The sequence below is a fragment of the Euprymna scolopes genome, chromosome 7 (assembly GCF_053919585.1).
Source record: "Euprymna scolopes isolate OS-2025 chromosome 7, ASM5391958v1, whole genome shotgun sequence".
Taxonomy (NCBI): domain Eukaryota; kingdom Metazoa; phylum Mollusca; class Cephalopoda; order Sepiida; family Sepiolidae; genus Euprymna; species Euprymna scolopes.
The window spans coordinates 146,357,762-146,376,523 of record NC_136488.1 but is presented as its reverse complement, the minus strand read 5'-3'; the positions used below and the strand labels follow the sequence as shown (position 1 = coordinate 146,376,523).

The window sequence follows — 18,762 nt, the reverse complement described above, 5'->3', positions numbered from 1 at the left end:
GAGAACTGGAGCTACTTCGGCTGAGCACTTTTTTAATAGCACAGCTGGGATGAGATCAGGTTCACATGCTTTTGATGATTGAAATTTAATTATATATGTATATATCAGTGGTGACTAGCCTATTATTGCTACTCGTGCCCCCCGCCCTCTGTCAACTTCAGTTCTTAACCCGTGGTCCGTGGACCCAAAGTAAGTCATCATAGTTGCTATTGTGTGATTCTCCATTGTATAGCACAGATGGAATAACGTATCTTGCATGGTGGATTTTTGTAAACAATCCAGATACTATATAATTTGTAGTCTTGTTAATACAGTAGATAAGATAATTTTTTTTCTTTCAAAAGTATAGAAGAAAAGAGAACATGTTCATTACTATGATGAGAAAAATATTTATTAGAATAAAGAAATTTATGACAATGACAACTACCCAGGTTAGCAATTAAGTCCACAACTCTTTTATAGCCGCTATTATGGGATGTTCAATGGATCTGATGGTGGCCGGACAAAGACCATTCGTTCAAAACAGCATCGTTGTATTATTCCCAGATATAATTATGAACTTTTGGTTACTTAGTTATCGAAAGATGAATAGATACGTAATTTAATTGAGATCAGACTAAGTATGTTTGCTGGAAATTAATGGATGATTTTTAATCCATTTTGAATAACATTGACCGAATTATTGGTCATGCCGGGCACAAGTGGCACTAGTCCCATCTCTGCCCCGGGTATATATATATATAAGAAAATTAAAATTGTAAGTTGAACTTTACAATCAAAATTTATTGTTCAATTGAATACTTAAAAAAAAAAAAAAAAAAAAAAAAAAAAATAAATTATAAATTGCCGAATAAAAAAAGTGAAAAAATATTGGATATGTAAAAACAAAAAAAAAACAAAAATAAAAACAATACAGGGTGTCCACAAAATAAAAACAATACAGGGTGTCCACAAAGTCTGGCTACATTATGTAGCCAGACTTTATGGAAGCATCCTGTAGATTATGTAGCCAGACTTTGTGGACACCCTGTATATATATTTTGCTTTTACATATCCAACATTTTCATTTTTTATTTGGCAATTTATAACTACAATAAATTGCAGTTTCACTTAATGCCTTATCTAGCAAATTCTAGCACTGCTACAAATATAATTTGCTGATTTCTTTATGTCCTCTGATGAGAAAAATAAGAATAACATTCTTTGAAACTCTGCGGAATAAGGACTTTGTAAAAATTGTTTTTTTGGAGTATTCAGTCGAACAATAAATTTTGATTGTAAAGTTCAACTTACAGTTTTAATATTCTTTCTCTTATAATAAGTTCTACTCTTGCGTATTGAGCTTTTTTTTAATTCGGTTGGGATTAACTTTTCTATCTATAAATACTGTTATTTATATTAGGTTGAAGTTTACCATTGCGTATATCAGGTAAACACTACATCCCTTTGATTTTATTAATATATATTACTAAACACATACAAAAACTTTGTTATTGTAATATAGATACCATATTACGTTATCAAAAAATATAATCACTGGAAGTATATTTAGTGATGCTTGTACAGTTCTAGTGCAAAAGTATTCCTGCTTTCTTAAAGTAGTTATTCAAAAATATATACAGATGAAAAGATACGGTATATAATTTTGTTTTGCATGGGGATTTCTTGGAACACAATTTATTTTTAGTGTTCTGCAAAGATAAACAGTTCTCATACTGCCAGAACTTAGACATCAGGATCATAAAGTGGGATTCAGATGTCAGTACTCCGGAAGGACCTGCAATAAAGTATTTGGGCAGCTCTGTCGGTATTCCCCGGTAATGGCGCCTCAGGCCCAATAAACTAACCCTTCTCAAAGAGAAGAAAAAGCCTCGGAGGGTGGACCTCCCAGAACTGCACAAAACCAGCATTATACCGCAATCAACAGGGGCCAGGTTATTACAGGAATGGTTTAATCTTTGTTGATTTTGGGAACCGAGGATAAAAATCACTAGATGAAACTGCAAAAATTTTTTAAATCATATTTTCAAATCGGATAGAAATTATTTCAGAAATAAATAGGTAATATCAAAAAAAAACTTTCAAATTTGGATGTCAAAGTAGATTCTGTAAACACATCAATCGTATTCCTAAACATAAACTCAATATAAGGGAAATAACTCCTTTTAAATTGAATATAATTGAGTTGTCTCCCTTTGAACTAAAAATTTTAATTATTAAAAAAACAAAATAAAAACCAAAATGATTTTATTTTACTTTTTTTTTTTTAAATCACTTATCAAGGCCTGAAGGCCACGCGAGGATAAGGGTTAATGAATGTAAGGTGGTAGTGTAGTAATCGTTAATGGTGTAAGTTAACTGTATCCTGGGCAACGCAGAGTAAATACAGTTACTTACAAATAAATTTTTGTTACACTGAATGTTTTCTCATCATATTTGGTTTAACGTCCATTTTACATATTGGCATGTGTTGGACGACTTTCAGAAATTGACTTCTAAACTCATCTTTGGTCAGCTTTCTTTAGAAACCATTTCCTTAACATCTTTATAGGCTGGGTGCCCTTCTGACGACAACCCAGTGAGGTCATGAGGATCAGTGTTTTTAAAAGGACATCATCTCTAGGTAATTGACTACCAAGGCTAAAAGAGCGCCTCATCTGCCCTATCCTGGGAGGATGATATTGTGATGAAACAATTTGAAAGTTGACAGTTTATTAGTTTCTACCATTCAATTTTTCTTCACATATATTCACCATACTAGCAGGGAGACTATGTTGTTTGGGATTGAATGAGAATCAATGCAGATTTCACTCTCCCTATTTTATTGTCATCAAAACTGACCATTTTTCAATCAAATCGATTAATTGCCTGCTCTAGTTGGGAACCCACCATGGTGCACTGGGAGGACGCTTGACATGTTTCTCCGCAGTGCCTTAGTCCATAATACATTGTCTACATTGCACTGTAGAGAATCTATTGTTTTTAAAAAAATTATTTTTTTTATATATAATGGCTTGAATTAAAATTTAAAATGCAAAAGTCAAGTATCATGCTTCAATTATGCTCTAAACAAAACCATTTCGAACACGCCCCTATCATATCAAAGAATCTATTGTTAATTTTCTATGCCAAACCTTGTGCAGTAATAAAACTTCTCAAATGCACTTGTAATGTTAGGTTGTGTAAGGTATAAACTTTAGTCAAAAATCGCCTGTTCCTTTCATTGCATTTAAAAAAAATTTTTTTTTATTGATACTTGGCGAAGACATTTTGATACAAAACTGACCCAAGAACACTGCCAGAAACATAATACATTTGTTGGAAAAAAAAAAAAAAAAAAAAAAGAAATCGACCCAGCCATAGGAAATGAATTCACACAAAGTTCCTTTTATATAATAGTAGAAATTTGGTTTAATGTCGATTTTACATGCTGGCACGTTGGATGGCTTAAGAAATTGACTACTAAACTAACCTATCTCTGGTTAGGCTTTTCTCTGTTTTGCTCTCAAATCCAATCTTATCACTTTCTAGATTTTCCTTGAACTTCCTTTGTCATCCAACAATGCTACCTTGACTGTCCTATAACTAGGGGTAGGCTATAGAAACAAAATTTTTCAAATAAATGCCAAAAGTGGCTTATTACCTTCATTTATATGTAAATAGATGGGAACAAGTGATTTTGTTCAAAACGGGTCAAAATTGGAGGGTCGCTGGCCCCAAACGTGATTTGACCGCGTCAACGCATGAAAATGGACCAAATTTCGCCCCCGAACACAATCACTTATTGAAAGCCACAGGGTGCATTTTTTGACTATAAATGCATTTGTATCATTAAATCTAACATTCCCATTGGCTATCCCACAAGTATAGGGCATTTTAGGGTATCTCAGAGTCCAAAATGGGTCAAAATTACCCCAAAATTAGCCAAAAATGGTCGGAAATCACGGATTTGGGCCCAAAGACACCTCTACATAGCAGAAACTGTTGGGAAATGCTTGAAGCAGGCACTCTCCTAACTTTTGCACTGTTAATGAGGGGTATAAGGACCTTAAAAAGGGGCTAAATATGGCCGATTTAGCCAAAGAGAGTCAAAAAGTCCCTAAGAATCAACATAGGTTGTCAAAAAGGGGCTTAATTTGAGTTATAGATGGAAAATTACCAAATAAAGAAATGTTTTCTTTCTGTAACAATGCAATGGCATCTTTAAATAGACACGATAACATTGCATTGCATTAATTGTGAATTTGATTGAACTTTGCTTTCTTTTTCAGTTAGTAAAATGCAATGAACATGGCTGGTATAGCAGGGCAGATTGACGAAGATTATAATTACGACGATTGGACTTATCTTCTGCTTGATTTTCTTCCAACTGAGGCTGAATGTGTTCAAGCTGTGCAACATCATGCTGCCAAATATGGTACCACTACACAGAAAAATCATATTCACCAGTTCTCCTTGCGATTACTACAATTGTGGAGAGAAAGCCTTTGGAAGTGATGTTCGTTATGTTACAATACCTGGGATAAAGCATAAACTTGATCGATCGCTAAAAATTTACGACAAAGATGTCTACAGACGTGTGAATATGATTAAATGGAAACGAGAGCACCATGTCCTTCTCAATACTTTCAAAAGATGTGAATCCTGATGAATTTGATGTACATGAATGAAGATTCTTTGTCGATCAAAAGTCTCTCTCTCGCAAATGGCTCATTGACACTTTCCACGTCGATATGGAACATGAACGGTTTCTGGCAGAGCAAGAACTGCACAATTGTTTGGATTTGGACGATGATCAATTTGAAGTGGAGGATATAAGTGACCAATTGCCAGAGCATGATACCTCAAACAATTTGAACTACTCATTAAACAGATCGGGTACAATCCGTAGCACTGTCCCATGTACCGAGATCGCCACCCAAACACATGTCACTTACAATCTGCGAACTGGTGCACGGAATTTCCAGGAGTCAACAAAAATACCCTAAATACAAATGGATAAGATAACAGGGTGGTTATTTCAGTCTTCCAACTGTAAAAAGCCATACAGGAGTGTTTATAGGAGCCCGATGAGATATAATGCCTGCATTTTGGGGATTATCCGTGATTTTCGTTCATTTTTGGCTAATTTTTGGGTAAATTTGACCCATTTTGGACCCTTAAGATACCTTGAAAAGCCCTATATAGGTGGGATAGCCAGTGAGAATGTTAGATTTAATGATATAGAGCCATTTATGGTCAAAAATTGCACCCTGTGTGGCTTGGGAGGTGCATTTTGGAAAATCCGTGATTTCCGACCATTTTTGGCTAATTTTGACCCATTTTGGACTCTGAGATACCCTAAAATGCCCTATACTTGTGGGATAGCCAATGGGAATGTTAGATTTAATGATACAAATGCATTTATAGTCAAAAAATGCACCCTGTGGCTTTCAATAAATGATTAAGTGTGTTCGGGGGCGAAATTTGGGCCATTTTCACGCGTTGACGCGGTCAAATCACATTTGGGGCCAGCGACCCTCCAATTTTGACCCGTTTTGAAAAAAATCACTTGTTCCCATCTATTTACATATAAATGAAGGTAATAAGCCACTTTTGGCATTTATTTGAAAAATTTTGTTTCTATAGCCTACCCCTATTATAACTAACCCAAGAAGTTTCATCCATTATTTTAATATGATTAAATCAACAAAGTCTTGTTCAGTACAGATCTCCATTTCCTATCCGGATTTCATCTTCCTTTAAAATCATCAGATCTAAGGGCATCTTTAAGACTCACATTACACATCCAGCATATTATTTTTACATAATTTCTTTTCTTGCAATATATATCTGCAATGGCCAAGTTTCACTTCCGTACATTGTCTTACTACACACGCATACCTGATAGACTTTCACTCGGTCAACAGTGGTAACGCTCTAGCAGAAATTTCCTCAACTTACTTCAACCACAGCTAACTCTTGCAATCACTCCATCTCCTCCCTGTGCTCCATTGGCATCAGTAAACTTCATGTATCAGATCTATTTCTCATACACTGATGATTATAGGCCATCAGTCCTCTCTGCATTTGAACCATTTTCATCATGATGTTCTTTACAGTATAGTACCTATGGTAGGTTGCAATTACTTGCTATAAGTGCAGGGTGGAAGCATTTTCACCAACAGGAGCAATAAGTCATCTCCTCTCTGCTAGCCAGTGGGAAACCCTTGGGCAAGGTCGAGTACCTTCTTAGCCCCTCCATCAAGGTACATGAAGTCATGGGAAGCAGGTGATGGATATACTGTTAAGTAGCCTGATAGTTTTTTCTGGAACTGGTCAGCTCTTTATTATGTTAGGCAAATGATACTGATTAACAATTTAATATATTTAGTTTATTTGCAGTCTCACATGTCAAGTCACTAGGTGTGTTGATACTCTTGCACTAATAACAGAATCGGAAAAAAAACAAAAAAACACGAGGATCATAAGTGATTAAAATATGCCAGTCTTTGACAGGTTTCTTTCTTTGACAAACATACCAACCTTCTTTGGGTCATTTAATGCTGTATACAAGATTTAAATTTTTGGTACTTTTAGAGTCGATTTTCGCTGGGTATATTCGGGCAATGTTTTGATATAGTTTGTTATTTAATGGCATTTATATTTTATGGTAAAGATTTGCTCTTTAAGAAATTTAGAACGGTTTTAGGATTTTCTTTTTTGAAGAGTTCTTTTAAAGTTTGTGGCCTTGTAGTAGTGTTGACAAATTTGTGTGAGGTCACAGTCAACTAAAAAGTGTTCCACTGTATAAGGTTCGTGACATGGTATACATTGGGGCGGGGGAGGGGGGTCTTCACTTTTTAGCATGGAGGAGCGAGTTATGTATGTATGTTCTATCCGGATATGTGATAAGACTACTCTTTACATGATTTTCTGGGATTTAGTAGGTTTATTTTTTTTTTGTTTGTTTGTTTTTTTAATATAGGCATAATTTGGAAGAGTTTGTTGTTTCGACAGATTTGTAGTCAAACCAATCACAAGTAGTTATTTGTCTCACTATACAAAAATTTTCACAATTGTAAATCAGCCCTATGATTGCCTCTATATCCTCAGTTTTTGAGGGAATGCTTCAAGCTTACTCTTGGTTTGCAAAGGCTTATTTTCCGAATATATAAAAAGCCTTTTATCCAATTTTTGTAGTTGAAAAAGAATTTCAATAGTAGGACAATAGCATAAATATTCACATAAACTTTTTAATTTAAATCTAAATATTGTTTTCATCTTGAGTGTTATTTTCCCAATGTTTCAATTGTAACCAACTTTCTTCAGGTGCACTGGAATCTACACAGAATTGAAAATGGAACCCTTTATTTAATTTATGGGGATAGCATGCTCTCATTCCGTCAGCCATGATTGAGTAAAAATCCAAAGTTATACGCAAAGTTGTCGCCTGCACTGAGGACCGTCAGCCTCCAAAAGAGTATAAGTTTCACAACTAAATTTTACCAAGTATGTTATCCACTGTGCTACAGGTCCTTGAGTATAATTCTAGTACAAATTTTAGGAGCCTTAAACCTATTTTATTTCTAGATGTAAATATCACTATTCATTACTACACATTATTACTATCTCTCTCTCACATATATATATTTTATCTGATGTTGAATTATGTATTTGTTTATTCTTTTAATGCGAGAATGTTTCTGAATGATTTTATTTAAACACAGACAATGCATTGAACTACAAATTTAAATAATCGTATGCCTGATTAAAAGCTTTGTTTTTTGAAGTTACAATAAAAAATAAAAATAAAAATCAGTAAATTTTGATATGAATAAATTTCAAATTAAAAAGTATTATTTCTAGATGTAAATATCACTATTCATTACTACATATTATTAGTATCTCTCTCTCACATATATATATATATATATATATATATATATATATTTTATCTGATGTTGAATTATGTATTTGTTTATTCTTTTAATGCGAGAATGTTTCTGAATGATTTTATTTAAAACACAGACAATGCATTGAACTACAAATTTAAATAATCGTATGCATGATTAAAAGCTTTGTTTTTTGAAGTTACAATAAAAAATAAAATCAGTAAATTTTGATATGAATAAATTTCAAATTTAAAAGTATTTTATAATACATAACTTATTTTTAACTATCAGACTTGCTTACATAATCTTTTTGTAAAATAGTGAAAAGAATCAGAGAATTAGATTTGCCTTCAAAAAGAATTGTTTTAATAATAAAAATCAAATTCCTCATAAGTTTGTATGAGGAGGAAATAATGATCAAGGGCACGAATACATTTAGGTTTGTTTGGAGTGGGGAAACTTGTATTGGCTATCCTGGTCAGATCGAGCCGACTTCCTCCCAAGCGTGAACTGCATCTCTAACCATTGTAGTCCAGTTGTGTTGATCTTGAGCCAGGGCACAGGAAGTAGCTAATTATTTCTGATTCCAGTGCCGGTTCTCTATAATTGTTGTTGCCCAGGTCTTCAGATGCCCACCAACACATTTGCGCCAGCCAGGCAGACAGGGGAAGAGAGAAGACCTTATGAAGGAGCTCTTCCATTTGGTTAACGAGCCACATGTCCAAATCACTGGAGATGTCATTGAAGGACGGACAATAGGAAATGTAGGTTTAGTCTTTGGCGGAGAATAGAAACCAGAACATGATCCCAATGACAGAAACAGAGAATGCTGCAAAGACCGTTGTTGTTGGAAACTTCCAGTTTGTGCAAATTCACAATTCTCATAGACCGGGTTTCACAACCATAGAGAAAGATGGTTCTCACAATCACCTGATAAATACGTCACTTCATGTCCAAGTGTATTTCTTGTCGAGAGCACAGAGACCAGTTGAGATGGAAGAATGCGGACAGTGTTGTTCCTATTCGCCGTTCAATCTTAGTCACTGCCTGCCCAATAGGCGTTATAGCAGAGCAAAGTAATTCACATTATCTAGCTGAATTCCGCCCAGCCGTTACCAGGTATCCTGGTCAATCAGTGAGGACATGACCTTTGTTTTCGAGACACTGATGTGCATCCCTAAGCTGTTGCTTACACATCCTCATCAGTTGATCCAAGCAGGAAAATATCATGTGCAAGCAAGGTGAGGCAAGTTCATGTTTCACTCAACCGCAACCCCTTCGTGACCTTGAAGGGGTTTGTTGAGTATATAATCGATCGCATAGTTAAAGAGTGGAGGAGAGGGCACAGCTTTGTAGAATGCCAACCTCATTTAAAACATCTCCGACTCTCCATCATAGGCCTATACATAGGCCCTTGTAGGCTGATAGTAGCTTTCAACAATTCTTAACAGGCGAGGGCAAGAGAAGGGGAGTGGAGGATATTAATTTTAATAATTTTTAAATAGAAAAAATAGAAAATGTCAGAATGAAAAAAAAAAAAAAAAAAAAAAAAAAAAAAATCAACTTATAGTATATATATATATATAAGTTTAATGATTAAAATTAAATTCTCTAAATCAAAATATATATACATGTTTAAGAATTTATTGTTTGAAACAAGGAATATATAGAGAAAAATTATGTTTATTTCCTTAATCCATGGATTTTAATAATGTCTTATATCATCAGAGGAAATGAAATTTTGACCACAGTTCCCGATGACTGCATAACGAAGGCCCACAGCCCACTCGGGAACGCTGACCATGCAGTGATAATGGTTGAAATCGCCCTAAACTCTAGACCCAAAACTGAAGAGCCAGTGCTCAAAACAACGAGATATTATAATAAGGCTTACTGGGAAGCCATCAGGGAACTAATTAGAGATGCTCCATGGAAAAATATTTTCTCTCTCCCTGCTGAACAATGTGCAAACGAGACCACTGACTGGTTCAAAACTGCAATCGAAGCACATGTTCCCATGCGGAAATTTTATAGTAAGCCCCACTCTCCCCAATGGTTTACGTCGACTTGTGCAACTGCCATTACACAAAAGCAGCATGCATACCGTAGGTTTAACTGACATAAGTCCAGTTCAAACAGACTGAAGTATATAGAAGCTAGAAATAACGTTAAGAAAGAAATAGCGACAGCTAAGAGAGAATTTACGGAAACCACTAAAAAGCGCATCGAAGCACAAAAACTAGGAACTCGAGACTTCTGGAAAATCTACAACAGTGTAGTAAATAATGGGCAATCAACAATTCCCCCACTAACCAACAATCACGAGGTTGTCTCCTCAGCAACCGACAAGGCTAACATGCTTGCCAGTCGGTTTGCCTCAAACTCCACACTGGACCCTTCCAACCACCCCCTACCTGACTTTCCTATGCGGACAGACGCCACACTAGACGATCTGAAAACCACCCCTGCTCAGGTGCATGCTATCATAAAAAACCTTGACACCTCAAAAGCATGTGGACCCGATCTTATCCCAGCTGTGCTATTAAAAAAGTGCTCAGCCGAAGTAGCTCCAGTTCTCTCCAAACTCTACAACAAATGTCTTAATGAAGCTTGCTTTCCGGGCTGTTGGAAAACTGCTTCTGTTGTACCAGTATTCAAGAATTCTGGCGAAAGGACAGACCCATCAAATTATCGCCCCATTAGCCTCCTCCCACTTTTTGCCAAAATATTTGAGACCATAATTAACCATGCTCTAGTCCATCATCTTATAGATGCTAAACTACTGACTGACAAACAATATGGATTTAGACGAGCCCGTTCCACAGCAGACATCCTCACTGTGATCTCTGAACGTATATACCATTCACTGGACAAAGCGGGGGAAGGCAGAGCGGTAGCTCTAGATATATCTAAGGCTTTTGACAGGGTATGGCATGAGGGTCTCCTCAGTAAAATCAGATCATACGGTATCACTGGTAGAATACTTAACATAATTAAATCCTTCTTACATAAGAGAAAAATCCAGGTAGTCCTCGACGGTCGCATATCTAAACAATATGATATAAATGCGGGGGTGCCCCAGGGTTCTATCCTTGGACCTCTATTGTTCCTGATATTCATAAATGACCTCCCCGACAACATTGCCTCTGAGATGGGTATATATGCTGATGACACTACACTCTATGGCAGACACGACAGGAAGACGAATGAACACATTTCTAAAGAAATGGCAGAAACACTAGAGGAAGACCTCCAATCTGTAGTGGAATGGGGACAAAAGTGGTTGGTCGCATTCAATGCTGCCAAGACTAAACTAGTTTCATTCAATAATTACAAGAAACCCTCTCTACCACCCATAGCAATGGCCAACGACTCTTTATCTGAGAGTCCATCTTTCAAACTCCTTGGCCTAACGTTCACAAGAAACATGAGTTGGAACAATTACATTGAAGGCATTGCCAGGGCCGCTGCAAGAAAGGTAGGCTCTCTCTACCGTGCTAGAAAACTACTAACACCCGAAAGTATCCTGTACCTCTATAAGGCCACCATTCGCCCATGTATGGAGTATTACTGCCACATCTGGGCTGGTGCATCTGCTACTAGTCTCTCGCTCCTTGACAAGGTTCAAAAGAGAGTCGCAAACCTGATAGGCCCTGAACTGGCATCTAAGCTTCAGCCTCTGTCCCATCGACGAAATGTTGCATCCCTCTGCCTTTTCTACAAGTATTTTAGTGGTGAATGCTCTGACGAATTGCAATCACTTGTGCCCCCACGACGCGAGCACCCTCGACAAACCCGACAGGCTACTATCCCACCCCCACACTGTAGAGGTCCCTAGATGTAAAAGATCTTTTTACTCCAATAGTTTCTTCCCCAGAACCGCAAGACTCTGGAATTCCATTCCAGGTCCCTGCTTCCCCAACAGTACTGACGTGCAGAAGTTCAAGTGTAACGTGAACCGACACCTTGCTGCCCAAATCCCTACATAGTACCCCAGTAGTTGTTGCCCCTGATAGTAGCCCCCTACATCAAAGTGGCAATTTGCCTTGTTTGGGGTGAAAATGTAATAAAAAAAAAAAAAAAAAAAAAAAAAAAATGCAATTACCAAAATGTTCAGCTATGAATAAACAAGTATTTTGCTTTGCAACACATATTGAAAATGTTATTTGAATGGTGAATAGGAGTTATAGGAAAAGGAGTTTCATACACCCTGGACAATCCATTATCAGAATGAGTTCAATATATTCTGGGGTATTACTGTCAGGTCGGAGGAGTAGTGATCTAGTGATGTATATATTTTGATTTACAGAATTTAACTTTAATCATTAAACTTCTATTGCTCTATTTTTTTTTTTTTTTTAAATATTGAGCTTTACCTTTCTGGCTAGGGTCATCCTGAAAGTATTACCTCAATGTAATATCCGACAGGATAATTCACTTGATCTCTAATCTGTGACTTATTTATATTAGAAACTAACGGGGGGGGGGGGGGGGGGGAGATACCCGGCGTTGCCCAGGTGTTTGGAGGTATGTGTTGCGGGGCAGGTAGATCAAAACAACCCTGCTTAAAAAAAAAAAAAAAAAAAAAAAAAAAACTGGTGGCCGGGTGTTTGGAGGTGTAAAAGAGAGAAAAAAAAAAACGTTTTAGAAGGAAGGTAGGCTTGAACCCTGAAGTCTTGACGTGAAGGTGGAAATCAAATGGATAAAAATCCTGAGACCTAAACATCTCAGCCACGAGTGGAGAGGAAGTGTCAAGTGTCGTAAGTTAATGTTTATAAAGTGAAATTGACAGGTGCGAGAAAGTCGCGTGATGTTTGACCTAGTTTTGCGCTGAAAGCCAGTTTCTGTTTCTCCCACCCCATCATTCGCTTTTTTTTTTCTTTCTTTTTTTTTTTTTTTAATACTGAAAAGCGTAACGAAAAATATCTCGAAGATAGCGCGTAAAAGTCGGGCAAATTAAAGATAGCCGTGACCCCCATTCTTAAGTCGTAGATATTTTGATTTAGACAGCATATAAAAAGTTAAGGAGTGAACAGACCGAGAAGCCCGGCAAAAAAAAGCCTTTGGCGAACATACACAAAAATGTGCACACACAAACACATTTTCGCTTTTATATACAACTTTTTCAAATGATTTTAACATTTTTTTAAACAATTAACTTCAACTTTAGTCTAATGCTTTAAAAATTATATCTTTAGTAATTATTTAACAAGTACCAAATTAAAATCTAATAATCATTGCCAATATTAACTTATATACAGCATAATCATTTTGACATATTGGTTCTTCATCTTCACCTCTCTCTAGCAACAGGATAAAAAAAAAAAAAAACTTTAAATCTTGACTCACTCCTGACTGATCTATTGATTCCCCAAAAGAATGAATATTTTGTTTGAGGCAATGGTGGCAAAGAATATATTAGTTTTGGGGGGGGGGGGGGTCTTATTCAGTTATTGACTTTTTAGCTAGACAGAAAACTTTCCTTGATGTAATAGATTACTATGTGGTTATATTATCACATATTTTGCGCATATATTTGTTAGCATATTTATTTCAATACAATTAGTACAGCTTGGTAGATGCATGTTTCTGGCAAGCTACAGAAAGGTTTGCTTTCAACTCTATAACTCTAATAAAAACACTGCGAGGGAGGGGGTTGAAAGTCTCAGGGAAACGTTTTCACCCCGGCTTCAATGGGACCATTAAAGATTACTTTTTTACTGAATTTATTGAAAATAAGCAACTTGTTTCCTCAGTCAAAAATAATGCATCTTACTGGATGTTTTCTCTCCCTTCTCGTCACAACAGAAAATGAATTGCTGACCCCTAAATGCAAATTATGTTCTTTCATTTATCAACTTCAATTCAACATAAGCAAATCAAGTTAATTTGCATAACTACATCTCTCAACTTTCTGTCCTCGACATTAAAAAAAACACCACAAATCGTCTCTGCTGACGCTGATATTTGTAATCAACGTCACTTGTAACCTACGAGTTAAACTTTAATTTTCAAATTGCATGCCAAGCAAAGATGGGCTCTTTTATGACAGAGAGGCGAGGCAAATCAGGGCCACTTCCACCATTTGATCCAGGTTTATCACAAATGCCACATTAATAGGTTTAATTATAAAAAATTAAAATGTCTAAGGAAAGAAAAGTTTATGAAATTAAAAAAACAAAAATCAACTTACACAGTGGGTATGTATTCTCCAGGAAAAGCATTAGTTGTGTAACTAATCAGCAAACAGGTCTTACCCACAGCACTGTTAAAAGAGAAGAAAAATCATGTGAATATCAGATTCCTTTTTCAAGTGAGACAACACGGATTTAAAAAAATAAAATATATTTAATGCTTATAATCTATATATCTATAAAAGTGAAATTGTGTGTGTATGTGTGTGTGTGTGTGTACGTACATTTCCCTACCAAACTACTCTCTCAATTTTCAGTCTACAGATTTGAGATTTGACATTGTTTTTCAAATCGGTTTTCGCCAGAAATTTGGCTGTCAAGGGGTCAAAGTTCAATGATTTGACCTTTGAAAACTCTACCAAACTCCTCTGCTAATTTTGGGTCTAAACACTCGAAATTTTAGATGTACGTTACTGGGATAGAGATCAAAATTAATTTTAGTTAAGCCCAAAATAAATGTAATGGGGTCAAAGTTTAAAAAAAAATTGACTTCTGTGGTCTACCAAATTGCTCAGCCAATTTTTGGTCTGAACATCTGAAATTTTACATAAAGTGTATCCAGACATAGGACAAGCTTTTTAATCGGTTTTTGGTCGAAAATTTGGCTGCCAAGGGGTCAAAATTCAAAAGATTTGACCTTTGTGGTTTCTAGAAAACTACTCAGCCAATTTTGGGTCTAAACATTTTAAATTTTACAAAAAGCGTATTCAGCCATGCAGCAAGCTTTTTAATCAAAATGCAGAAATCCATGGAATAATTCACAAATTCACGGATTTCTGCATTTTAGATTACTTTGGATCATCTTCCAATTACGTGGTTCCCTTGGATTTTACTTGTGCGAATGGAAATTTAACTAACTTTCTTGGATTCTGCATCTTTGGATTTTACCATCATTGAATATTTTACCTTTCACCAGACTATCCATTCACGTGAAATCACTTTTTTATTCACCCCATTCCCTCTGCTTCACTTTTTGTTATCAAGTAAGATCTATGACTTACTTGCAGTTTCATTTGATACTTTTGCAAACAAAATCCGGTCCCGCATTTTGCTAAATCCTACCCTCTGATGAGAAGGAAAGTATTTCTTTGAAACTTCACGGATTAAGGACTATCCATTTATTTAGCGTTTTCTTTTCAAAATTGAATATGTTTTTAACTCTTTTTCAAAGTGTTTTTTAACATGTTTTATTAACTACTTGTTCTTATTTATATCTATATGTGCACATAAACTTACGAACAGTACATAGGGCCTGAGCAAAGCTGGGCTGAACTGCTAGTAACAAAACAAAAAAATTATATGTATATACAGTGTACAATGCATAAAATAGTTATCCAGACACAAGTTTTATTGTCTCTTATAACTCACCAATGCGGCTAGGCCTAGCGAGATTCAAAATTGGGAGATCCCAGTAACTGATGCCTGGAACTCACCGAGTCACAAGCCTTGCCAGTAAGAGTGGGAAAGATGCATCATAAATAAATTGTACTATTTTAGTTTTAATTATGATACTGATAACGGAAAATATTAAATTATTTTTATGGAAATGCATATCTGGATGCTAGACAGAAATCATTTCTTTCAGAGTGATGCCTCTGCAGGGAAGCATGTATAAATATAATAGATAGTTATCCAGACATGTGCTTCATCATCTCTACACCTCATTAGCATGGCTAGACTTATTGGGATTCAAAATCGGTGCGTAAGGTATTGAAGGACATGAATTAACTTTCACAATATTATTTAATTATGTTAATTATATTTTATATATATATACATAAGGAATATTATTTTCCTTTATATTTTCTATATTTCAGAATTATCAATCGCAGTGACAATAATTACACAAATGAAAGAGCCACATAGTTACGACTATAAAACCGTTATATAACAATTTAGAAATGGAACCAAGTTTTTAAATTGCTTGATATTTACTTTTAAAAAGTTCTCAAAAAGTAAAAGGCCGATGATGGAAAGGTATCATTATCAAAATCTAAAATACATTCTAGACACACTGACAGCATTAGAACTGAATTTATTCAGTAAATTATAGCACACCATTTAAAGATCCACAAGGTTGATTACAAAGACACCATATCAGAAGGAACAATATGACATGTTTACAAAGATATAAGAAAACAAGTCTTATGTGCTATAATATTGTTTTTCTTTTTATTGGAATCCTTTGAGATGAGCAATTTGTATATTTATTTATTTGCAGACTTATCCTCATCTTGATAATTGTTTTAACATGTTTTGGCCAACTATTCCTCTGGCCTTCTTCAGGTGGTTCTTTGGGGCCTGTGGCGCAGTAGACATTGATTTACGGTTCCAGGTGAGCATTGTCTGAAGACAGCAGTTTCAATCCTACCCAAAGCAGGCCAGGAAATTAGTTGGCCAAAATGTGGTGAGACAACTGTAGATGGCAGTAATTACCGAGGATACAGTTAAGAGACTTGGCATTGATATCCCGTCGTGGTTAACCACCTGAAGAAGGCCAGAGGAGGAGTTGACCGAAACGTGAAACAACAACAACTATAAAGATGAGGATAAAAGTCCGCAAGTAAATAAGGTCTTATGCGTTTCTGAATTTTTGAGAGATTGGTTCACATCGAACACCCTGGCCAACATTCCTGGCATAACAGCAAGTCGTAGTCGCCAAATATTGGATCTCTATGCTAACGATATTGTCATATTGTTTTAAAGCCTCACTAACATTTAATGAGCCATTGACAAGATGAAATCTTACGCATCAAAAGATTGGCATAAAGATAAATGCCAATAAGAAAAAGTTCTGTCAAATGAAAAACAACCAGTTGTCCTATACATGGAAATCCGAGGTCGACTGATTCAAATACCTTGGCTCTATCATCGCAACAGGCCGAGTGGAAGAAGACATCCTCAACTGCATCAGCAATGCTGACACCACCTTCTGCCGACTTCAATCGCAGCTCTGGTTTTGAAAAGAAATAAAATCTAACAGGCCCTTCTCTACGCATCATTCTCCTTTATGGCGGCAAGACTTGACCTATGCAGGCAAGTAACCTACACAAACTAGAAATATTATTCAACCATCACTGCCTTTGCCGCATTTTGTGTCCGCTGGCAACAATTTATCTCCAACACTACAGTTTGCACTCACTGTAAGATCGACTCCCTCCAAAGATCCCTCCTTGCGAGGATTTGGCCACGCTCTTCGTAGACACCTAGGTGACTTCATTCAGTAAGTCATCGACCCAGCAGCACCACCGGGCTGAAAGAAATGTTGTGGTGCCGAACTTAAAACCTGGCTTAGGATGGTGAAGCAGGATGCTGAACCGATTTTAGGCCCTCATTTTTACAGAATCTATCAATGTAACTGAAATGCTTGCGCTCATAATGGAAGCAGCCTTGAAGTGCTGTACTGCTCAGCCAGAATTCAAGATGTGAACTTGTTGGAAAGAGCGGATTCAACTGACGCAGGTTTAATGTTCTAACCATGGCCATGAATTTTTAAGATAACAATTGATAATTTGTATTATTTGAACTTTTCGGACTACTGTAACATTTAAGACGAGAACAGTAGTCTAAATAATCTAAATACAATAGAACCCCGGAATACAGGATTAATCTGTTCCAGGGTTGGAATTGTAAGGTGAAATTGTCATATGGCGGGGCCTAAGCAAAATTTTATACAGTAGATATTAAAAATTAGTAACAAAATACAGTACAGTATATAATACACATGTATATAATCAAATAACATAAATAACACCGTAAGGCGGGGCAAATAGTGTAACCTGGGAAAAAAAACGTATCCTAGGGCCATCATATCCCGGGGTTCTACTGTAATACAAAAGGCCATTTAGGTATTTCACTGCTGATGCAATCCTTTATTTGCACAAGAGCCAGGTATGCCCTAAAATGTACTCCTGCAGTATTTTACCCACCGATTTCACGATCTTAGCCGAGCGTTGATCGACATCCGTCGGAAAATGCCGGAACATGGCGAGCGGTACGATACTCTATCAGCCAATCAGGGCGCTTCAAACGAACGCGCAGCAGACGAATAATTTTCATTGAAATTACACACATAGCGTTTCATTTCAGTTATTTTATTGTTCAAAGTAAAAATACACAGCCTTTCATTTCAGCTATTTAATTTAGCGATAAAAAAAAAAAAAAAAAAAAAAAGAAACCAGGGATTCTACTGTAATACAAAAGGCCATTTAGGTATTTCACTGCTGATGCAATCCTTTATTTGCACAAGAGCCAGGTATGCCCTAAAATGTAGTGTTACCACATCTGGGCAGGAACTGCTCAATGCGACATACCCAGCCTTGATAGACTTCAAAACTAGTTTAGAAACCTAATAGGTGATGGCCTTTTCTCTTCCCTGCAACATCTTTCCCACAGAAGAGATGCTGCGAGCCTATCTCAGCTCTATTGTTATGAAAATAAGTGCTTAACTGAATTCCAATCTATGCAACCCCCTTGCCAAACTTTCACAAAAACTCGACAGCTACAACCACTATATACGATTTCCCCCAACATCTGTGCCTAAATCTAAACACAGATTCCATGAACAAAGCTTCTTTCCTAAAACTGCTCGCCTATGGAACACTTTTGCCTGCTTCCCAGTTAAATACAACATGGTAGCCTTCAAATCCAATGTAAACAAGTTCCTGTTAAGCTGTCCCCATATATAATCAAAT

The 18,762-nt window shown here is 36.3% G+C and overlaps 1 protein-coding gene across 1 annotated transcript in view; it reads right to left on the bottom strand.

The window, feature by feature from the left end:
• The window catches only part of LOC145280031 (ras-related C3 botulinum toxin substrate 1), an 88,351-nt gene that overhangs the window by 30,312 nt on the left and 39,277 nt on the right, over nucleotides 1–18,762 (bottom strand). Inside the window, exon 2 of the mRNA XM_080131694.1 lies at nucleotides 14,068–14,139. Coding sequence (XP_079987820.1) covers nucleotides 14,068–14,139 — 72 coding nt within the window. The remainder of the gene's footprint in view (nucleotides 1–14,067; nucleotides 14,140–18,762) is intronic.